General features: G+C 44.8%; 2 protein-coding genes across 2 annotated transcripts; both read left to right on the plus strand.

Moving 5' to 3' along the window:
- The first annotated feature begins 6,516 nt into the window (after nucleotides 1–6,516).
- LOC104346946 (lysozyme g) lies at nucleotides 6,517–8,914 on the plus strand. Its single transcript, XM_009951856.2, has 5 exons — nucleotides 6,517–6,559; nucleotides 6,919–7,020; nucleotides 7,281–7,477; nucleotides 7,601–7,739; nucleotides 8,781–8,914. Exons 1-5 carry the CDS (start codon nucleotides 6,517–6,519, stop codon nucleotides 8,912–8,914), a joined length of 615 nt encoding a protein of 204 aa, XP_009950158.2.
- Nucleotides 8,915–10,335: 1,421 nt separating this feature from the next.
- Nucleotides 10,336–19,798, plus strand: LOC104346948 (lysozyme g). Its single transcript, XM_086481879.1, has 5 exons — nucleotides 10,336–10,465; nucleotides 16,824–16,919; nucleotides 17,534–17,730; nucleotides 18,733–18,871; nucleotides 19,665–19,798. The coding sequence occupies exons 1-5, from the start codon at nucleotides 10,336–10,338 to the stop codon at nucleotides 19,796–19,798; spliced, it is 696 nt and encodes a 231-aa protein (XP_086338005.1).
- Nucleotides 19,799–23,603: the final 3,805 nt, after the last annotated feature.

Below are 23,603 nucleotides of genomic sequence, written 5' to 3' on the forward strand. Positions count from 1 at the left end.
CCTTTTCCCTACGGCAGTCACCTTAACTTTTCTTTTGAAAGGGCAACATTTTCTTTTCTTCTTGAGTTCTGGCATCCTTCTAGTGTGGGCTTCTAACATGGTGTTTTTGAATAGCCTCCAGGATGCTTGCAGGCTTCTTCAGTTTGGGGCTGCTCCTTTTTGCTGGACCCTGTTGTTTCTAATGCTTGTCTCAGTTTATTTGAGTGCCTTCTTTGAAACCAAAAAATCCCATACCGGATATACATGGCCTGCTTTTTCCCATTTCAGTGTTAAAAGTGATTATGTTGTGGGATTGCAACCTCAGAGCAGTTTCCCACCAACACCCCTCAAACAAAGCCCTTGTACCACACTCTAACATTTGTTTCTGTGAGTTCCTGGACCAGCTCCTCCTGGAAGGAGGGATTTTTTTGCAATGAAAAATTCTGCTTCTGTATCTCATGCTGACAAGGTACTGATCCAGATTATATGCAGGCTCTCACTCATACCACCATCCTGTATTTACTACTTCTCTGGTCTTACTGACCACTCTCATTGTCCTCGTAAAGGATTAACAGTACAGTCCTACCACAGCATTTTTATCGGTAGTGACTGGGATTTCCACCCACAGGTTTTTAGGGTGTTTCTCTTTTCCTGTAATATTTTGATGCCGTTACATTTTTATCCTTCACATACAGCATCACTCCTTCACCTCTACATCCTACTCTGTCATTCCTATAAGGCTGGCAGTGCTGTATCTCATTGGTTTTGTAACCTCCACCGGGTCTCTGAGATGCCTGCTATCTCAGGGTTGTCATTTGGCACGAGGCATTTGGGTTCTTCTGGCTTGTTTTTGAAGCCTCTAGCAACTTTTAAGCATGCCCTCGCTTCATTGCTTAATATTGCATGTGCCAAACTCTTGCCACTGTCTTCTGTTTTGTCTTTCTCATTTATTGTGGTTGTGCTGTTTATTTGCCTCCTGTTTTTTTCAGAGGTGAACTGAATGTCAGCCATGTCCACTTTGTAGGTCACATCAGTCCAAATCCGGTAGTCCTTTGAATCTGTCAGCTTTCCGTTGCTTCTAGTGGAAATGCTCTTTGACAATCTCTTTAATTTCCACAGCCTGGCTGCGTGACAGCTCAGGTGCAGCCTACCCCTTCTAGGCTACTTCTCTCGTCTGAAGTTTCACCAGTTCCTTACATGCCTCAACCATCTACAAGCCCCTGCATTTCCCCACGAGGCCTTGGTGCAGCCTCAGAACAAAGGACCTGTCCCCAGCACAGGAGCTCCTAGCACCCAGAGCATCCTGCCTCCCTGTCATGGGCTGCATAACCTCCCAAGCTTAAATGGGTTTAATTGCTTTGGGAAGCTTATATTAGCCTAGTTTCTCCCCTGAAGGCATAACTAGGATCACTCATTTCTTACCCTACCCTTATTAATCTAATTAGCAATAGAGGAGAATAGTTCAAGAGCATGAAAAAACCCACACAGTGAGGATGCAGCTGACCTGAGACTCTCTTGTGCCTTCACCCTGCAAGCTGCCCTGCTGCAGCCCTTGGCCTTCCAGAAACACTTCATTTCCAAGAACTGGAAAGGTTTCTTGTTGTAAGGCAGGCAAGGAGAAAATTAGTTCCATTTTCGTCCTTTAAATCAGATTTTATTTTATGAATTCCCTGCCTGTTCAGCCACACCTCAGCTGATTCAGATCAAGGAACTGACAAAGTTGAGGAGGGGTTTGGATACGTGCAGTTATGTAATAAGTAACATAGATTCCTGTCATAACAATTAAACTCCTGGCAGCATATTTTTCGTACCTTTCCCTTAGAAACAGAGACAATATCTAACAAGGCACGGCTTGAGCCACAGGGGCCATACAGGGGACCAGATTATCCCACAGATGTCTGCCTTGCAGCATTTAATTGCTGGAGGCTGTCCTTCCCTCCTGACAGACAGAGGAGGGAACAGTAAAGAGTAGCTGGTACTGGATCTGATGCAATGCCCTGCAGTCTGGCTTTTGGGTAAACCAGAAACCTCTCTCCCATGTCATTGCTGTGGTCATTGAAGAGCTGCCTACTGATAGCTCATGAATACTATTTACTGCCTGGATCATCGTGGCCCTTGCTATATGTACTATAGGTTGTTCAAGGAGATAAATCACTTGACACAAATGTGGGTATCTCTGGGTTTGCTTTATTAATAACTCAGAGTTAGGCCAATACCTCAAGTGTGTGACAACTGAATTCCAAATCCTTGCAGGTTTTATACCTTTTCTTTATCAATACACAGAGTCCAAAGTCTTTGTAAATTTTCACTCAGCCTTTCAGTTCTTCATAATCATTGCTTATTAAGCCCACTCGCAATCCCCTTATTCAGCTGGGTTCGTCTTTTCTGGTTCCAGTTCTTGTTTGGGTCATCTGCAGGTCATCGTCTACAAAATGATCTTTTCTACTAATCTTATATGGTTACAATTCTGAGAACTTCTTACATCAAGTACTTATAAGGCACAAAGTTATTTAAGAGTTAAGCAGTAAGTAAAATTCAAACAATCTTAATTCTACTCTTATTTCCCTATGCTCAGCACACCTGTTACCAATTAATCACTGTTATTTTCTTTTATTTTCCTACATGATCTGCACGACTGGGTTTTAAACTTTTAAAACAATCCTGTGAGGGTCTATACAAAGGACAAGGCTAAGAACATTTTCTTGGCCTTTAGAGCAGCTTATTCAACTGTAAAATTTTGCTACAAGGTAGGTGTCATGCACTTACCACATACCCAAGCTATTTCAGTAGCACAACTACTGTTAGGTTGCTCTATGCAGAGGCTGAAGGGCTAGCTGGGTTGTGGTGGCCAAAGGTTGATGGCCAACAGTTCAAAGTCTTGCTGGTGGCCAGCTACTAGGGGCATCCTGCAGCTAGTACTGTTTAGTGATCTCAGTACCTATGTGGGACAGAGAGCACACCCAGCAAGTTCACAGGTGGGACAGGACTGCTGGTCAGAGGAATGTGGACAGGTTGGACAAGTATCTCGTTAAATTCAACTAGAGGCACTGCCAAGTCCCACACCTGGGATGGAAAAGTCCCAGGCACCAGCACATGCTGGAGACCAGCCAGTTTGAAAGCAGCTCTGCAGAGAAAGCCCTGGGGGTCCCAGTGGACAACAATTTGACCACAGGTGGGTAATGCACCCTTGCTGCAAAGGCGGCCAACAGCCTCCTGGGCTCCATTAGGAAAAGAATCACCAGCAGGTCCAGGGAAGTGTTCCCTCCCATCTGCTTGGCACTTGTGCTGTTTTGGGCTCCCCAGTACAATACAGACCCTGACGTGCTCTAGGCCAGTGCAGGCCACCAAGATGCAGCACAAATTACAAAAGCAGAGGCTGAGGAAACCAGGTCTTCTCAGCCTGGAGAAGACAAGGCTTTTGTGAGATATTTCCAGATACCTCTGTGGAGCTTATAGAGAAAATGGAGTCAAACTTTTCTCAAAAGTGCACAGCAAGAGAGTCAGAGGCAAGAGAGTCACGTGTTGCAACAAGGCAAATTTGTACTTGATAAAAGAAAAGGATTTTTTAACAAAAAATGGTGGGTGGTTAAGCACTAGCTTGCACAGAGAGGCTGGGAAATCTCCAACCTCAGAGATGTTCAGAACTTGACAGTGCAAGGTCCTGAGAAACCCGATGGTACTGCTTTGAGCAAGAGGTTGGGCCAGAAACCTCCCAAGGTCCTCTCCAACCTCAGCCACTCTGTGCTTCTGTGGCTCTGTGAAGATGCAGCCAGAGGGGAGAATGGAAAATGTATACGTAATCTTCTCGGCACACATGGTGAGACACGATGAAGGAGCCGCTTGCATGGATGCCGCACAGTTTGCCGCATGGAGGAGCTCCCCGCGTTGGCTCTCGGAGCACCAACACGGTTTAGGTGTCAGTTGTTCAAGGCCTGGGCAAGGGAGAGTCAGCAAAACAGTGATGCCAACACCCGAGGCATAATGGGCCTGGACTGAAACAACTCACCTAGCATGTTGAACGGCATTTTGATATCTGCAGCCCTTCTCCCTGCAGAGCTGGGCTTTGCTGCTAGAGGTGAAGAAGCAACATTTTAAGAAGGTTGTTTTGAGCCACCTCCTTCCTCCAACTGCAGGCTACTGGGGAGAACAAACTGCAGGGGCAGAGGAGAGCAGAGCGGATGGGAAAGCCAGCACTGAGGTTCCACCACAGGACCCCAACCCTCGTGGGAGATGTGAAATCATGGGGCCTGAGGGAGTCCTTGGAGAAGACAGAGAAAGGGTGCACAGAGAAGTTCAGCTAATCCGGTGACCACAGCAACAGGTTAGTAACTGACTTAGTGTTATTTGCCTGGCTCCAACTGAAAGTGGTGGGAAATCCCCACTCCACTATTCATTATCAACTTCTTCTGTGAGATTTCCAAGAGACAGTGTTAAAATAACTATCTTCTTGAGCAAATATGTCAGGTCCACAAGGCAGTCTTCTGCTTAGGTATTAAATAATGAAGGTAAACCTGGGGGGGGGGGGGCAGCATGTCACTCCTTTCATCACAGCCAGCCTTGTGCAGCGGCTTCATCTTGTGAAGACACTGTTGGAGGAGAGGTGAGACCCCATGCATCCACACCACCAAAGGAAACAGGGCTTGCAAAGAAGGACATTGGCAGAACAAGTCAGTCCCACCACTAATAAAGCGGTGCCCAACAAGCCCTCCTGCTTTCTGCCCTATACACACCCTTCAGGGACTGACTGCAGCCTCCAAAGACACCAGGCAGACTCCTCCACCCACAGCAGGTGACACATTTCCCCCCTGTGATATTTTTGGCATGTGAGGTGGTAGGGAAGGGGTTGTGAGTGTGCAGAAATGTGTCTGGGCAGTGGAGGGAGGGAGAGGTCTCTCAAGGGCAGGCAAGGAGCTTGGTGGACAGAGGCAAGGGGCTCCAAGACCCTCTGACTTGAGCAACTGCAGGCAAATAACCCCTGGCTAATGTATCCTTAGCATTGGTGCCCAGGTGGCAAACGCCTTTTTGCTCATTGGAAATGCCTGGCTCATTACCGTTCCTCTACTCACAAGCAGATATATGCCAGAAACCTCTCCCCCTCACAGCAGAGAGAAATAGTGAGGCAAAGGGTTATATCTGAATCATTTCAGAGATGCGTTGGGCTCGTTAAAAGCTATTACAATAAAAAAAAAAAGCTGAAACAACAAGGTATTGTTATTTTTTCCTGCTGACAAGTGATGTTGACAGAGCACGCGGTCATGGGAGCACCTCCCACAGGCAGGGGGAGGTGAGCCACCAGTATGCTCATGGCCAGTCTCTAAGGAGAGTGCTAGTCCAGGTGGTAGGGCTGCTTGCCACTCTGTGCCACATAGCCAACAGCCCAGAGTCAGTCCTGGACCTTTTTTCTTGAGCAGCAGAGACACAGCCCAGGATGCGACTGAGGCAAACACCTGCAAAACAGCTGGATGCTGGGTCTTTAGCTTGGCCCTCACCACAGGCCCCTCCAGGAATAGGGTGTTAATATAAGATATAGGTGGAGAGATGCCCAGAGAAAAAACAGGTGGGCTTTTTTCCCTTTGGAAATTCGGGAAATTCCAGTCCTGAGAACATTCTTGCCACCATGCCAATGTCTACAGTGCAACAGATTCTGTTTACATAAGAAAAAAATGCTGTTAAGTCTCACAAAACCACAGCCCAATACTTCAGGTCACAGTGTCAGATAACAACCAAACAGAAGGCAGCTTTCCCTATATATTAAACTTCCCCAAACCTGAATCCTGTGCCAGACGCTGAGCTGCGGACAAGTAGGTAAGATACCACAGCTCAGGGCAGGACCTCTTCTCACTTAATTCAGCAATACCATCTCCTCAGTGGTCCAGGCATTGCAGCTTTTTCCTGCTTGAGATTTCTGCTTGAATAAGGATACTGAGATTTGTCCTGTAGTTATGGATTTAGGTCACCTAAATGTGGGTGGCTCTCAACCACATGTGAGCCTATCTCCCTAGCCACAATGATTTAGACAGCTTGCATCTTGAAAGTGCCAGTTTCTAAGTATAAAGAAAGTCTCAGGAGACTCAGGCAAAGCTTTCCAGGTGTGGCGAAGGCAGTTTTTATACAGAATATGGGCAGGGAATAGGGGTGTTCATGGTGGGAGTACAGCAGCACAGGACACATAACCTTACTGATTTTATTTTTTCTGAACTAAACATTGAGGTTTGAGATTTGGAGGAAGTTACCAAGATGTCGTAGAAGACGTGGGTTTGAAACACCAGCACAAGTGAGGGGTCACAAGTTTCTTGTGAACAGCTGCAGCCTGGTTTGTGCCGGAGCAGGAGAGCTGCCATTGTGGTCTCTTATAAAAAAAGACACAACTCCATTTGTGTATTGCTTTGCCTGCCCAACCAAGAGAAATACCCCATCAGCTCAGAAAGTTTCTTTGTGTTTATTTGGCAAGTAGTGAAATACATTCGCGTCTTCACGTGTGCCAATGCTAACTGACTGATTTTCAGGCTGTTCTGAGTGCTCGGGAAGAACCACCTCATGTACTCGATGCTCGTGCTGCTGGGCCTCGCTGTCCTCCTGGGTAAGTCTGTTGTTCCTCACTGCCTTGCCCCAAGCAGCTGGGGACACGGTCCCCGGGGCCGGGAAGCAGGAGACATTGATGCACCTTCTCAGCCCCCCCTCCTCAAAATCTCAGTTGCCATTAAACTCTTATCGGAGGAAAGAGTGCTTGCGTCCCCTTGTGAGTCTTGCAGACGGAGCGGTGGCCTCTGAGGGACGGGTGGGCGCAGGGCAGGACCTCGCCTCCTCTCCATCACAAGGAGCAACAGAGGCGCCACGTCCCACAGCCCATCCTCTCCCGGGTGCAGCTTTCCCTTGGGTTTTTCTTGCAGTCACAAAAGGTTTTGTTACTGCTTGAGCCTTTCCATGTTGCCTCTGCAGGTGCCTCCCAGGGCCGCACGGATTGCTACGGCAGTGTCGACAGAATTAAAACGTCTGGGGCTTCGTGCGAAACTGCAAAGCCAGAGGGTTTAACCTACTGCGGTGAGCATCCCTTTTCTGCCAGGCGGCTCCTTTTCTCCATGGCACAATAATCCCAGATCTTTCACATTTCCAAAGTGCTGAATACACACGAGCTGCTGAGGCTGCATAATATCCCTGTGGCGATCATCTACCTCCTCCCAGAGGCGAGGCAAACAAAACGTTGATGTAATTCTGTCCGTATTAGAAGGAGAGAGGCGAGAGACAATTCAAAGTTTTAAAAGTGTTTAAGCAAATATCTTTACTTTTAATTTTAATTGCAGGAGTTAAGGCTTCAGGAAAGATCGCTGAACGGGACCTAAGAGCTATGGATCAATACAAAACACTCATTAAGAAAGTTGGCAAAGCACTGTGCATCGAACCAGCCCTGATTGCTGGCATCATCTCCCGGGAATCTCATGCTGGCAAAGTACTGAAGAATGGCTGGGGTGACAATGGAAATGGATTTGGCTTAATGCAGGTATTTGCTGATACTCCACTAAAACCTGATAAACAAATAGCATATAAATAAAGATAAGCTTCCTAAATATATCACCCATTACAGCAGGGAAATGACTTCTTTTTGTTTTTTCTATATATCTAGGTTGACAAAAACTCACATCAACCTATGGGAAAATGGAACAGCGAAACTCATCTTAGACAGGCCACAAACATACTTATCATGATGATAAAGACAATACAGAGGAAGTTCCCACGCTGGACAAAGGATCAACAGCTGAAAGGTAAGGTAACAGGCCACAGGTTTTGTCCAGGAGAGAAGAAAATATTTAGGATGAGAACACACTGAATTAGTTCCCATGTTCCTCAAAACCCATGTTTCTAACAGGCTGTCGCTTAGCTTTTCACCCATGTTTCATTTCACCAGCAAAAGGCAAGCTTTGTCAATTCTGTGCAGTTTCTGCTTTCCCCTAGTAAGGAAGCCTTGCTGAATTTCCACCACCGTGCAGCAAATATTTATACACCTGAAATCTAGCCTACATAAGAGCTGAGCTTTCCTTATCTGACTATGAGGAGTCTCCTACAGCCATTCAGGCTAACAAATAGCTCTGCGGTTTACTCGAATGGGGCCAGCAGTTCACACCGTATCTCTGTTGACAAAGGAGAGAAGGTGTTTGCTCTCAGGGCATTGCAAAACTGCGCTGCGCAACGTGGAAAAGCTGCCCGCTTCAAAGCAGGCTGCACTCCGCAACCCCTTGGACCGCTGGGGTGCCACAGCAGGCTCGTTTCACAGCCACCTCAGATACCTCTGCTTTCCAACAAGGCATGTGAAGTAGCACATATGCAACTATGAGACAAAGATAACACAATGTATGTCAGTGGGTTTTAACCCTCTTTTAAGAGCAGTAATTTTCAAGGAAGAGTGAGAAGTTACAAGGGTGTTGGATATGATATGATATAATATATGATACGATATATGATATGATACGATACGATCCCATTCTATTTCGTTCTATTCTGAACAAGTCCAGTGTAAATGAAAGGCTTGTGCTGGGCCAGGTGAGTGGTACAAGTTCATCAAGTTGCAAGTATCTGTGAACACAAAACCTCAGGTACCTTTCTGATGTTTTGGTGGATTCGGGAAAAAACGTAAGCTGTTTGCAGAGCCCCACTTAAGTCAGAGAAGATCCAATAACACTGCCTACTCCCCTTGCAAAGTCCCAAGAAGTGAAAGCTTTAAGAACCAGTGAAAGCAGAACACATCCGTTTGGAATTTTCCCTATTTTTTTTAGGTCTGTATGAGTTCTTTTGGTGTTTCGTTTCAGGTGGGATTTCTGCCTACAACGCTGGTGCTAACAACGTCCGAAGCTATGACAGAATGGACATCGGCACCACCCACAATGACTACTCCAACGACGTGGCTGCACGAGCCCAGTATTACAAGAAACATGGATACTAGACTCGGTAATCTCTACCGAGTAACTTCCTCACCGTGGCACCCCTGAGGGAGAGAAGACACAGATCCTGCAAACCCATAGAGATGCAAATGTACAGGAATGATTTACATGAATAAGAATTTGCAGACTAACACCTTGAATTTTTAAAACAATATTCAGTAAGACACCAGTCATGTAGTTTCTTTACAAGCAGCATGGTTTGGATTTTACAAAGGGAATATTACCCAAATCTTAATTTTTTTTTTTCTGCTGTCTACATATTTCTCAGTTATGAGAACTGTCTTGTTTCACTATTGATAATTTGTTGCCTTCCAGATCTTAAAACACATTTCTGGCAAAATCTGTCATTCTCTTAAGAAGCCAAAAGGCAAAATACTTCCTTGGATATTAGCTTACTGATTTATTTTTCAAATTTGCTTGATATTTACATTATGCTGTGGAGTAGTCATTTTTTCCTGAATGCTAATTTTTCATATAAATTCATAGAATAGAGATGGATGTTTTCAGTCATACAGAAATAAGCAAACAGAAATTCAATAAAAGTGTTATTAGCAAACGAAGTAGGACTCCAATGTACTCATATTGTCACGTGTGTTCGCAAAGTTTAGGTAAGTACAACGTTAATTTTAGGCAGATGACAGAGAAACCGAGAAGGGAACAGGATGAAATACATGTTTGTGCTTCTTTTCCCTCTCTGCTGCTTGTAGAAGCGTGCCACTTAGGAAAACATCAGTCTTTGAGTTTGGCATATTTTGGTGCTCCTATTCCTTCTAGACCTGGAATTGAACTATTCTGGGGTGGGAGGTTGGCAAGGCAACAAAAGGAGAGGGGTAGAAGCCTGCAGGACTGAGCAACACTCATTCTCCAGGGCCAAAGGAAGAGTTGGGTTTGGTCTGGCAGCAAGCAGTGCAAGCTGTGCCTTTCCCACCAGTGTTCACTTGCATGCTGAGAGATCTTCCTTTATTCTTCCATGATGAGCACACCTTCTGGGACTGGGAATAACTGTATGTCAAAATAATTAGAAAAACCACTGTCTGCAAACATCTTAAATGGACAGGAAAATGCAATCCAAAGCCATTAACAGTGCACCGAGTTATGATACACATCCTCCCAGGAGCAATTAGAGACCATGTTGAAAACACCCAGCATGGGTTTAAACAGGGTAAATAGCGCCTGGCCAATCTGTTTGCCTCCAGCGATGAGACAACTGACTTCATGGAGAAGGGGAGCAGAGAGGATATGGTATACCTTGACCTGGCAAGATCTTTGCCCCAGCCTGGTGTAGTATCCCCATAGCCAGACTGGTGAGACATGGGCTGGATAGGTGGGCAGAAAATTGGCTAGAAAGCTGCCAGGCTCAGAGCGTGATGGTCAGCGTCACAAGGCCCAGCTGGCGGCCAGTTGGTAACGGCAACCCCCAGGGATGGATCCTGAAGCTGGTACTGCTTCGTGTCTTCAGCAGCAATTCAGACTAGGGACAGAGAGCGCCCCCAGCAAGTTCACACATGATACCAAACGGCGGATCCTGGAGAAGCTGGAGAAATGGGCTGATGGTAACCTCATTACGATCAGCTAAGACAAAGGCAAAGCCCTACACCTGGGACAGAATAACCCCATGCATCAGTACGGGCTGGGAGGCAACTGTCTATAAAGTAAGCTGTGCAAAAAGGCACCTGGGTGTCCTGGTGGACACCATGGCCCCTCACAGAGACGTAGACTAACAAGACCATGAGCTGCATTAATAAAATTCTAGCCAGTGGGGAGGGGAGTGATCATTTTGCTCTCTTTAGTGCTTGTGAGACCAGACCTGGAGCACTGTATCCAGTTTGGGGCTCCCTGATACAAGAGGGACACTGACACGCTGGAGTGAGTTCAGCAGAGGTCATCGAATTGGTCAAGGGCTGGAGCACAGGACACACGTGGAGAGGCTGAGGGAGCTGGGTCTGCTCAGCCTGGAGAAGAGTCAGCTTTGGGGTGACCGTGCTGTCTGGACCCTGATTGCACTGATGGGCTCTGCAGCCTCTCCCCCTGCTCTCCCAAGGGTTTGGCTGCCTGCACTGAAGGTCAGCTCTGACACTGCACCATGACAAGCCTCATCTGTTCTCCCCTCCCATGCACCTTCTGCCTGCTGGCTCAGGAGCTGCATCTAACCTCACAACCTTGCCCTGCGTCCTCACCTGAGCTGCACTGGAAGTCAGCCTGCGCCTGGCTTTGTAACCTGCTGATCCTGATTTTGCCTTTTTGACTTTCCTTCCTGACTCGCTCTTGAACCTGTCTGGTAACTACGGACTTGTCCTAGCAGGTCACCTCGACTTGGAAAGACCTTGCTTGCCATCACCACAGCCCACGTGGTGCTGTGAGCAGTTTGCACAGGAAGGTAGGGAGATGTCTGCCTCGTTGCCACACTGGAGAAGCAGCTGTCTGACAGCATATGCTTGGAAATCCAGGTGATTCACTTATTTTTTTTAAATGCAGGCTACACAGATCACCCAGACGTAACAAATGCTGTTCACTATTCAACTCTTAGATCGTACTGTTAGTCCTGCAGATTGACTCTGATCAATCACTTCTGCAGATGCCTCACGCCACTAGTACCTGGGACCAGCACAGAAGGATGTCCCTGTCCCAGGGCTCACCAACCTACAGGCTCCAATAGCTGGAAGGCACTTTGCTGACACTTCAGCTAGAGCTGAGATGAAAATACTTGTGTTCAACACACCCATTTCAAAGCCACTTCCTCTTGTCCCACCTTGTACCAAATTGCTCAGTAGTATACCTGAAGGCGAGGTCTTAGCACTGGCAATCTCCATACTAACTCGCACTGAGCCATACAGCCAACGTCAGGTGAGGTAAGGGCTGTTGCACATTCAAATACAGTTAAACATGAGCACCTCGGTATTTTCTACCTCCTGGCAGTTGATGCAGCAGAGTTTTCCAGTAGTCATATAATAAATGTGTCAAAAACATCCTGCCTTTTTCTTTCTTATTCAGAAAAAAAAAAAAACAATCCAAAGCTTAGTAATTTGCCTTAGCAAAGATATAATTGGCTTAATAGGTATATCTTCATAAGGTCCTCCTTACGTACACACAGAGGTGGCTGCAAACCTCACAGCAGTCATTCACTGCAAATATCCCTCAATGTGGATGGGTGGCAACTTCACCTTCTCTCTATCCACGCCACTGAGGTGGGCTGCACTCTGCATGCCAGGATTTGCCTACCACTGCTAGGGAGATTTAGTCTCCAACATTCACCATCTCCTGCCCTCCAGACCGGGGACTGACGCTGCCCAGGTCCCTAGCCCAGGGCCAGAGCAAGGCAGTGTGGTGGGAGACAGGAGAAGTGTCCTGCTGTGGTGCAAAGGCAACCACCGCACTAGGATGCATGACATAGTGCACCCTCTGCGAGACACATGAAGTGTTTGTGCTAATCAGCACCAGAAATGCCTCAGCTAAGGACTGTGTTCTGTTTGGGTAGCCACAGCACAGCGAAGATGGAGACCAACCGGAGAACCTCAAAACCACAGCAACAACCATAATCAGAAGTGAAGAAAATGTGACTTGAAGAGACTGCAGAACTGGGGTGGCTTAGACAAGAAAAAACATGCTAAGGACAGGTATATGTGTCTGCACCCACACAAGAGACAGCCAGGAAAGGGAAAGGAGTAAACAGGTTTGCCATGTCCATGTGGACAGAGTACAGCACGTACACATACATATAAATGCAAAAATACATGTAGTTTTCCACTTTGGGCTTTCATTTTTAATCAGCAATGAACACAAAGCGTTTAAGTATTGTTCTTTAGTATTTATCTTATAATGAGAACAGCCTTTGCTGTACTTAGGTGAGGTCATGAACAAGACTTCCAAAATATTTAAGAATTTATCTAAAGTCTCATCTTGGCTTTGCAAGACCCAAGGTTTGCAAAAATGAACTTATTACAGGAGAGACTGAAATTTGTGCAATTTGTGTAAGTTTTATGTCTCGGTCCTGTTTGCACTATCCCAGCATGAGTTTTTCCATCTGCTCATAGGACAAATAGAACTTCTGCAAAAAATATTCGGGACTTTTGAAATCAAACCAATAAACAAAACCAGCAGGGTTTTGAAAGGTATGACGCAGCCTGTTCCCTGTAACAGCCACAGCCACCACTTTCCTTCTTTCAGTACTTTGTTGGATCTGCACTATCAGGCTTAATGTCTTTTTGATTGCTTGAAAGGTAAAATATAAAACTGAACTTTGCTACACTGGTGTCTTAAGTTAATTTCTCAAATATGAACTGTTATTACAGAAAAGAAAAAAAAAATTACCAAAGCAGTAGCTGAGAATCATGTCTCATGAATGGTATAGTTTATTGATGGGACTACATTACCTAAAAATTACATGGGAATAAAAAGACGTGCCACTTAATCCAAGCCAATTTAATTCCACATCCAACACTGAGAACTCACAGGTGCTTTTAAAAGAAGTCTCCAGCAGTAAAACATGTGAAGAATAATCTACTCAAAAATTTTATTACAATTGTGCTTGTGGGATTCTTTATGAAAAGCAGGAAGGTCCTAAAAGCATGTTTTTAATCTGCTTTATGCTGCCTTAAACATTGTTTTCTATCAGATGGGTCCTGTTTGACCTCCTTGGGTCTCTCTTGTTTATAGAGAGAACTTCTACTAAATGTGTGCCAAAACCCTCAACTACTGGCTTCCCAGAATGGAAGAGAGACTTATTTTACAAAGAGAGGTCCTTACTACTTGTTACTGAGGATAAACAAGAGCTAAAAGTAACATAAACCACAACTGCCTTCATGCATTGTTTAAACATTTGCCAGCAGGGTTACCCAACTTTCACCTTCTGTCTTGGGAAAGGTCATTATTTCATTGTTTCTCTAGCCATCAAAACTGCTGCAAAGCTGGACAGGACACACCAAAGGACAACACAAGCAAAAGTAAATTCCATAGAAACAAGTTGAGTCACACTCCTACAGTTAAAAGACATCTAAATACAGTTAAAAGAGCAGTTAACTATAAAATAAACACTAACTAAAACCAGGCTAAATTTCACTCCTCTCTGCAGCATGATGTTTTTAAAAAAACATGCTAGTCATTGCTTTGCCTTTAATTGAAGACATTTCCAAGCCACCCTGTCCCAGGCCGTGTGGTATCGCCTGCCCTCTCAGGAGCTTAACACGAGTATTCTTTAGATGAAGTTTTGCAGATGAGCCAACCCCCACTCCCACACTGAGAAACAACTCTCTGAATTCCATTCAATTAATACATAATCTGCTTCTGAAAAATACCAAGGCCTGCCTCCACAGCTCTTATCTCAGTTCTGACACCAAACATTTTCAGTTTATAAGTAAGTTTCTGTCTTGATAAATCTCTCACTCAGGGAAACCAGATTTAACTGTCTCAGTCTCTTCCTTACTCTTCCTACTCTTTCTTTCAGTCTTTTCCCCTCCTGACAGATGACCAACAAGTTAAATTATTCCTTTGGTCGTGTATGCGTATATCCCCATTACTTTCAGATTATGATCCTGCCTTTGGGGTGGTTGCACAGACAAAATGGACTGAATTCAGCAGTGGTTTCTGGGGAGGTTTCTGGTAGGGCGACCCGCAGCCCACGGCGCTGGCTCATGGTGCTCCGTGGTGAGGTCAACACAAGAGATCAAGTTTTGTGGCAGAACCACACTCTGACAGGCTTTTTGTAGCATTTCTGAAAGATGATGAAAAACTAGGATGAGCTGGATCTGCATTGGAGATTGCTGAATTCCCTAAGTGACAGCACATATACCACCATTTGGGGCACTTTGGAGGCTGCCCAAAGCCACCACCTGTCCCCCTGACATAGCAGGAGAGATGCCAATGCAGTGTGGCTTATGTACTGCCTCCTCCATGGCATGCGAGTGATGGGACAAGCAAGAGATGCTGCAAAAAGCACTGGCAGAAGCCGTAACCAGTTCTCTGTCCCTGGAGACCCAAGCCTGCAGCAGCTCCCAAGCTCTCGCTGGAGCCTGCAAGCTGCAGCCCGCTCGACATCACGCAGGTGACAGGGCTGTTGTTATGAACCACCACGCAGACGTGCCATTCTCCCTCAGTAGACTGAATACAGGTTTGTTGAGGAAAACCCTTCCCAGGACACATGAGACTCCACGTGTGCATATATGATTAAACAATAATGTCTGGATAGGGGTCCAGGAAACACAGGAGTTCTACCTGCCTACCTCAATTACTGTGATGCAGAAGCAGCAAACTAGTACAACCTTTATGATTCTGCCCCAGCAATAAGGGAAGGGTAGCCCAGGCCATTTGGAGATTACTGGTTGGTGAACCATCTTCAGTGGTATCTTGAATTTTCAACCTTTTTTAATGTCACTTCTGTATGACCCATATCTGTTCTGTTTCTCTCCTTGCCAGACAAACCTCCCTCTGCTTCAACTTTCTTTAAACTCACTCGTAATCACGAACATGAAGAGTTCCATGTATGGGCTGCTGTGACTTTTTGCAGCTGGCTCTCTACGGGAGGCATCAACAGTACAGGAAAAACTTACAGAATTGAATCTTTCAACTCAATGACACGGGGTGAATTCCCCAGCTTAAAATGTGCAAGAGCTGATGAAAGAGCAAAACAGCATTTCACCCTCACAAAATTTACTATGGGGGAGAAGCGTGTCAGGGTGGATTAGCAGTGACGGGGAGGTCTGCCATCCAGTGACTTTTTTCCTTACTGCGCTCCACAGCTACAGCAGCTTTGATCCACGCTGCCTGCTCATTTGGGTTTGTGCCGTCACCTTTGTCATCGCTGTACAAAAGGGGATAACAACAGGGACCTGGCATACTCTCTGCATATCCAAATTCTCAGTGGTTCAGCTCTGTGTCACATTATTGTTTTTGGGTCTTTGCTTGCAAAAACTTCATTACACCCAAAAGCGCAGGTTCCTGTTTTCACATCGTCAGCACGTCATTGCTTCCAACAACTGAAGGGGGGGGGTTGTTTTCAGATGAGGCTCCTCCTAGTTCCAAACTGTTAGCAACTGGGTTTTAAATTAAATTTAAAGGTATTTAATTTTTAAAATTATAATTGTGTTGGTGCTGTAGAGCAGAAACCCCATTGTGTTTGGGTGGACGCACATGAAGTTGTCAGGCATTCCTTTTTCCTGTAATACCAGCGGCGTGCAGGAAGCACATGAGTCAGCTGCTCCGAAGCACCAGATAAAAAGCCCATTTGTCTCTAGGAAGTGCAGTGAGAAGGTGAGGAGACACCCTGCAGCAAACATGTCAGGTCTGTGATATTTGTCTAATATTCTTGTAAATAATTCACTGTATCAAAGTCTGTTTTCCATTAACTGCTGCGCTCGGGTTAGCATTGTTCCTCTCAGCTGCTGGTTGCGTGTTTTCCCTTCTGTAACATCATGTTTAGACAACAGATAAATGCAGACATATTGCAAGTCAAACTGCAAGTCAGATAAATTGTAATGGATATAATTGAAGGATGTTTCTCTCTGATTTTTCTTTGGAAAAGAAGGCTGGAGCCAGTAAGCAGCGTAGGATTTTTTTTTACTCTCATAGATTTTTTATTTTATTTCAGAATAAAAAAAATGCCTTTCAGAGGTGCCGTTCTCCATTGGCTATGTGGGCAACCCAAGTCACAGGCTTAGACTAGACAGCTAAGTTTTAGGCAAGCTAAAATTTGAGGGGATGAATTGAGCACAATCTAGTTCACAAGCTACGCTGTGGCTTTATGCTTGCACGACCTAGAGGTAATCCTTTCCAGAGCCTACGATACCGTGACCACGTCTGCTAGCACAAATGCTGCACTAGTATCGAAATGACGCCATGGGCTTCAGGCAGGGATCTGAAAACATTTTAACAGCATGTGTCACACACCGCGCTGGCCTGACGTTTGATTGCAAATACTGCTCTTAGGCTGTTGGGAGCGTTACGGGAATATACTGAACATTGACACAACTGGAGCTTCGGTGGCAACTGCGAAACCAGAAGGTCTGAGCTATGCAGGTAGGCACTAATTCAGTGGTTCATCTCCCCTCACACCCATGCACAAGCTCATGCCTATTCCGGATCCTAGTCTCTGGCTGTCAGTCATTGCCACGCGAGCAGATTTTTCCACAACCAGCAAAGATCCTCCTTGGGCACATAAGTTTATGTGGGGAACAGAGCTGCCTTTGAGAGGATATGCAAGATCATCACAGAGAAAATGCAAGGTCTGCTGGGTGCATCCAAGCTCTGCCATCAAGCCTGCTTTTCTCTCTCCCTTGAGAGGGTTTCCCTCATGACCTAAATTTCTGAACATTTCCCCATTATAGTCCTAAATTAAAAGGAACTAAATCTGGGACTAATCCACCTAAAGGCTTAGATTTAAAACCAGAAGACCCACCTACTAGACTGCGCACTAGGGAACCACCCTCTGTATTTGAAAAAATGTCTTTTGTATCATCTGTGTATTGATTTCTAGGGCACTCACCCTTCAACAAAACTGGTCAATTCTATCTTTGCTTCTCTTTAAATAGATTCAGAAGGACTAAAAATATCAGCTCAGTCATAATGACTGTTAGAACAACTTGTTTCCGAGTTTAAAAACGAAAGGAAAAGTCATGCATGTTGTGTTGTAGGAGTTCCTGCCTCAGAGAAGATTGCAGAAAAAGATTTGAAGACCATGGAGAAATACCGAGCCAAGATTACAGAAGTCGGCCACAGCAAGTGCATCGATCCAGCTGTGATTGCTGGTATTATCTCTCGAGAGTCACATGCTGGAACAGTGCTGGAGGACGGCTGGGGTGACCACAGAAATGCATTTGGTTTAATGCAGGTACGGTCAACCTTCTTAAAAACACAAACATTATCCTTCTTTTGAAGCAGAAAGTCAGAAGAGCAGCAGTCATCCCATTGAAAGGCAACCCCCTAAACCTTTTCTGCCAGCTCTAGACAGAATAAAGCCAATGCTGAGCTGGCTGTCAGCTCCCAGCACCGGGAAAGGACCCCGGTGAGTGTCAGGGCATGAGCAGCCTGCTTTTGCACTGTAAAACCGCTGCTTGCTTCCCAGTGCTCTCTTGGGAATGAAGAGATTAATTGTTCCTATTTCATACTTTAGATAATAAATCTTGTTTCAAAAAGCACTTTTTTTAACTAAGCATGGAGGTCTGTAGGCTGCAGCTACATCCAGTCAGGTTAATTATCCCTTTAGGCACCACAGGGGCCTGGCTAGTGGGGGATCTTGCTCCATTATTCATGCCTACATTCACGCCTCACTTGTTTGCCAAGTTGTGCGCTTATCCGCACAATCCCTAAACATTTGCTGCACGCATTGGGATTTGCTTTTTTTAACAGCTCCAACCCCTTCAGACTTGTGCTTTACTACCCCACGGGTAAGAGGTGGAGAAAGAAGGAGAAGGAGGAGAACTGGGGCAGAGGTTGAAGGGGAGATCGCTAGAGGAAATGGGGGTTTTCCCACCCTTGATGCAGCTGGGGAGGAAAGGAGCTGTCACCTTGCAGCTGGAAGAGCTTAAGCAGCAGTAAGCCTGCTTTCTGCACTCTATCACCTTTACAGCAACAGCTATGCTCGGTTTTTAAGGCTCTGACAGGCAAGGAGGTGAGGCAGACATTACTCTTCAGTGCCCTGACAGTCTGCTATTCATGCATTTGCTGTCTTTGCCTGCGCCTGGAGCTAAGATTGCTTCCTCTCTATACAATTAGAAAAGAGGTAAATCATGAGACTAAAGACCAAAGTCAATACAAGCAGCCTGTAAGCAATGAAGAGCACTGGATAAATAGTGGGGTTTCTGCTCTGCTAATATTGCTGTCTCACCTTCAGGTTGACAAAAGATACCACAAGATCGTCGGGTCGTGGAACAGTGAAGAGCACTTAGCACAAGGCACAGAGATTTTACGCGGGATGATAGAGGAAATGCAGAAGAAATTCCCAACGTGGACAAAGGAACAGCAGCTCAAAGGTAGAGCTTTGTCAGCTTTAAAATGTCACCTTTAAACCACTTCACACACATAAAAATCAAGCATGGTAACACTGTAAGACCAAGCGCTTCAGAAAACTAAACGCATCCCAGCCACCCCTGTTCATTTTATTGAGGTGTGGAACAATATTCCTCAACACTCACTAAAAGGAATAGAGGAATAAGATGTGCTTAGATTTCTAGCAGGCTTTTGGAAAAGTTGGCAAATATCATGACGTTTTTCAGTTGCAAGGAGTAAGGGTGGGTTCTGCCCTGCCTGTCTCGATTTCATTTGTTCTGTGTTTTCTATACCTACCTACAAAAAGCTACTAACCTGGCAACTCCAAAGAAGCAACACATTAATTCTGAAAATGTATGGTCCTCTCTGAAGGAAACATGGTCATATTCTTAAGCACTGATTGCAGCTGAAGCTGTCATGGTCGGATCCCTTTATTCCAACTACAACACAAGTATGTCTGAGGTTATTAACGTGAGTAGACATGAAGGAAAATGCACAAAAGGGAAGAGTCATACAGCTGAAGATGTTACATTAGCAAAACACAGCAAGGGGGCAATGATCACCAAGTCTGGATATAAAAGAGGAAATTATGATTTCGTCACAAAGTTAAAACACAAAAGGAACACCTTAGTGGCAAAACCAGCTGGAAACGGTAATACAATACTGGTGAAGAGAGAGCTGCAAACTAATGCAACACATTGAAGTTGTGAATTTTGTTTGTTTTCTTATTTACTGACGAAGTATCACCTCTGTTTATGTGTTTCACTCTCATTTCAGCTGCGATTTCAGCCTATAATGCGGGACCCAACAATGTCCGGAGCTACGATGGAATGGATATTGGCACAACACACAATGACTATGCCAATGATGTGATTGCAAGAGCCAAGTTTTATAAGAGAAATGGGTACTGAGGTATCAGAGTGATGATTAGATTTGAGTCATTGACTGCATACTTCGCTTCTAATGTAAAAAAATCCTGAATTTCTCTCCCAGAAAGAATAGGGGAGGGCAACGAAGCCAGAAAGAAGTGCAGGCATTCAATGGCTCGTTTTTCAGCTAAGGCTAAAAAAAAACCTACTCGAAAAGATAACACCACTAATAATACAAAGTGCAACCTATCTTTTGCCATTTGTTTTTATCTCACTTCACAAGAAGATGCAAGCAGCATTTCCATCTGTGCTTGCCGTTTTTCAAGCAGCAGACTAATGCTGCAAGAGAGTTATAACACTCCTTAACAAGATTTTATCTGCCTTAGATTTTATCTGTCAACACATGTGTCTAACAGCAGTACAAAAGTGGTTGTTAACAATTTGCAATTTTGGAATATATAAATATTGCACATGTTTAATCTACCAGAAAATTATATCGCAGTGTATTATATCCTTTCAGAGTAATTGCTCTTAACTTTGGCGGTGTGACCCCAAAGTGGCTGTTTCTTGTGACAGGAGGGAAAATATTAAGCTACCCTTACCTTTTTTTTTTTTTGCCCTTGATACTACTTCATTTTAGCCTTTACAGTTGCAAACAATCTGCAAAACTCAAGCTGCTGTAATGAATACTTCTGTTGAAGCCATATATTAGCTTCAGTGCAGGGTCTGGAGTAAGAATATGCATGCTCCATCATGCTTTTAAAACGGCATGTAGTTTATAAAATCTGATGCATGTTCATGCACAATACACAGGTCCTTTTAATCAATCACACAGTAAAGCTTTTGGGGAGCCTTAGCTTCAGAGTTGTTGGTTTCATTCATCAGCCATTTCAAGACACAGAAGAGAAAAGTAAATGGTTTAGAGGGGTTAAAAAACACCCCTCAAGCATATCACTAGGGCCTAAAGAAACAAAGAGCACAGGGGGGTTGGTTGGTTGGTTGTTTTAAATACAGTGCATTTTTTATAGCTAGCATTTTGTACCTGTGGTTAAAAATATCCTGATGCTATTATTATAATTGTATTGATCTACTCACGCTACAGTATTAATTACCAAATCTGAAACAGTAAGTGAACCTGCACCAGAGCAATATAAATAGAAATTTATTCTTAAAACAGTGTATTTCTACATTGCTACCACATATCGCACCAAATATTTGAATACACTTAAAATGCTACAGCAGGTAGACATGGCAAATGGTTCCTACCCAAGGAGCAAGCTCAACATGAGCCAGCTGCGTGCCCAAGCAGCAAAGGCAGCTAAGGGCACCCTGGGCTGTATGAACAGCAGCACAGCTTGACCAAGGGAAGGGATTACATGCCTCTACCAAGCACTTGTTAGACCACATCTAGAGTAGTGTCCAGTTTTGGGGCCCCTGACACAGGAAAGACCAATTAAGTAGAGCGAGGTCAGCAGAGAGTCACCAAGATGTTTGGACTGGAGTCCTTGTCCCATGAGAAGGGAGAGCTTCAGACGGACCTAACAGCAGCCCCACAGTACCTACCTGTGAGGGATAATTGAGGAGATGGAGCCAGGCTGGCTCCTTCAGGTAGTGCGAGGTGGGAAGAGAAGTGACAACAAGCATAAACTGCAACAAGAGAGGTTCAGACTGGATACAGGACTGTAGCCTGCATATAACCTTTCCCCATGAGGACGGCCAGGCAGCAGAGCAGGCTGCCTAAAGACACTGAGTTGCCCCTGTCCTTAGGGGGTCTCAAGACCGAGCTGGACAAAGTCCTCAGCAACCCAATCTGACCTCAGCGCTGGCCCTGCACTGAGCAGGAGGAGGTTGGACTAGAGACCTGTGAGGTACCTTCCAACCTGAATTTTGCTATCACCTTAAGTCAGCCTGTTTGCTCCCTGCATAAAAAGGCAGCGACTCTTATCTGTGCTTCATGAAGATTTACATGAAGCATTTACAATGCTCCATTAATGAAAGGATGGGGACACACATTGTGTTCGTGCACCCTGTTGGTTCAGGTTTTAGATCCGAGAGCAAATCTTTAAAGAATGTATGCTTATACAGAGAAGGTTTGGGATAGCTGACTGATTGAATGACGGTTGTGACCTTGGAGTCACAGTTAGAAACAGCCGAACTTGCACATATAGTAAAGATTTTAAGAGATTACAATTTCCTTTTTCATTAAAACTGCCAATTAAAGACAGCTGTAAACATCTCCTGTAGCTAAATCTTACCCAGAAATAAGAGGAAAGCATTTTTCCATCTCTGTACTTGAGAGGCAGGTACTAGCTCTGCTCTAACTTAGGTAGTTTATCACATGCTTTTTAAGTTGTGCACAGTACCAAGCAAGCTTGTTCATTAACACAAGTTTACATTGCAGTACTTTTAAAAGGTTGTAGCATCTGCATAGTGTAACAAATAGAAGATCCATATTCATACATACACTGTGTATAACAGAACTTGCAGCACTCCCTCTGTTGGAGATTCACCAGGCTGCAGCGCCACGGACACAAATCCTGAACGTGCTTGGTAAGGCTGAGCGATCTTGGCTTTGGTGGTCTGGGCCACCAAGCCTGGTACAAGACTTATATATTTGCTGTCCTTCAGCAACAAGACCCAGTTGCCTGATTTTCTGGACCCTAGTACTTGTGCCACCTCTTTTAAGCATGCCTGGTACCTTGGATGCACTACACGTCCTTCAAAAGGGCTGAAATTTCAGCTTTGTGAAGTACTTCCCTGTGGGAACGTGGTCAACGCCACAGAAACTGCAGTTGTAACACACTGCAGCACAGGATGCTATGCAAATACTGGAATGAAGGAGCGAGGGAGGGAAGAAAAGCAACATTCATTTCCATGTGTCACTTTTTCCTTGCTATTCTATACCTTTCAGACTGACAGCAGTATTCTCTGCGTGTTGAGAAACTGAGGTTTTTTCAACTCAGTTTCGCATTTCTGCCTTCAGCCCATAGGAGCCATCACACTCTTCAAGGCCACTACCACAGCCTGTCCTTTTCTTTCTGCACACAGTGTCTCCAGCTTTTACATGTCTACTGCTATGTCTATTCCTTTGAACTCCTACTGGTGTTTACTCTTCTCTGCAAGCACGCAGAAAAGACAAACATTCATTTTCAGTGACTGTATCCCTCTGATCTTCTCACAACATACAGTCATTAAGATTAACTCTGCTACAGCGTATCTACCGTAGGAGAGGCTCACAGTGTATTAAACGATGGAATTTATGCTCGCTGGAATGAAAACTCCTTTATCATTTGATACAGCAGCGGCTCCCTAACTTTGGCCACAATTCTTAAAACTGTAGATAAAAAACACACATGCAGTACTAGTCAAGATCCTTCGGTAAAAGGTGTTACGTTATAAGCTTGCAGCCCATAATTACTAACTTGCATCAAAGAGGTATGCTTCAGGGTCATCAGATTTCTGAAGTCTGCAATTTTAGAACAGGAAAAGAATCAACTTTCACGTAGACTGCAGCTCTTTAGCTATTATTATTAAACATTTAGGATCAAGAAATACCTATGAAGTGAGATCGCATGTTTCCTGAAAGACAAATTATACAGCCTACCAAGATGTGAATTACTCCTCCTGTTATTCCCAAATGGGGAGTTCAGGTACTTTCTAAGCTACAGAGGAGGCCAGTTTGCTAAGGAACAGGTGTGATGTATGGATGACAAAAGGTAAGTCACCCAAACGCCTGCCTCAGTCAAATGATACTCTTGGTGGATAGCCAGTTGATTCTTGTGTAACTGGGAAACAGAGGGCTTTTCAATTCCAGTTCCTTCCTTTGTGTAGTACAGGTGAAGTCACA

This window comes from Leptosomus discolor, chromosome 1, assembly GCF_034619465.1.
Source record: "Leptosomus discolor isolate bLepDis1 chromosome 1, bLepDis1.hap2, whole genome shotgun sequence".
In the NCBI taxonomy this organism is placed as follows: Eukaryota; Metazoa; Chordata; class Aves; order Leptosomiformes; family Leptosomidae; genus Leptosomus; species Leptosomus discolor.

Excerpts from the sequence above, each read along its gene's own strand:
- LOC104346946 (XM_009951856.2), top strand. The coding sequence starts at position 6,517 with ATGTACTCGATGCTCGTGCTGCTGGGCCTCGCTGTCCTCCTGG. Across the intron at positions 6,560-6,918 it reads GGGCCTCGCTGTCCTCCTGG|GTGCCTCCCAGGGCCGCACG; the intron begins GTAAGTCTGTTG and ends TTGCCTCTGCAG. Across the intron at positions 7,021-7,280 it reads AGAGGGTTTAACCTACTGCG|GAGTTAAGGCTTCAGGAAAG; the intron begins GTGAGCATCCCT and ends TTTTAATTGCAG.
- LOC104346948 (XM_086481879.1), top strand. The coding sequence starts at position 10,336 with ATGGATCCTGAAGCTGGTACTGCTTCGTGTCTTCAGCAGCAATTCAGA. Across the intron at positions 16,920-17,533 it reads AGAAGGTCTGAGCTATGCAG|GAGTTCCTGCCTCAGAGAAG; the intron begins GTAGGCACTAAT and ends GTTGTGTTGTAG. Across the intron at positions 18,872-19,664 it reads AAAGGAACAGCAGCTCAAAG|CTGCGATTTCAGCCTATAAT; the intron begins GTAGAGCTTTGT and ends CTCTCATTTCAG.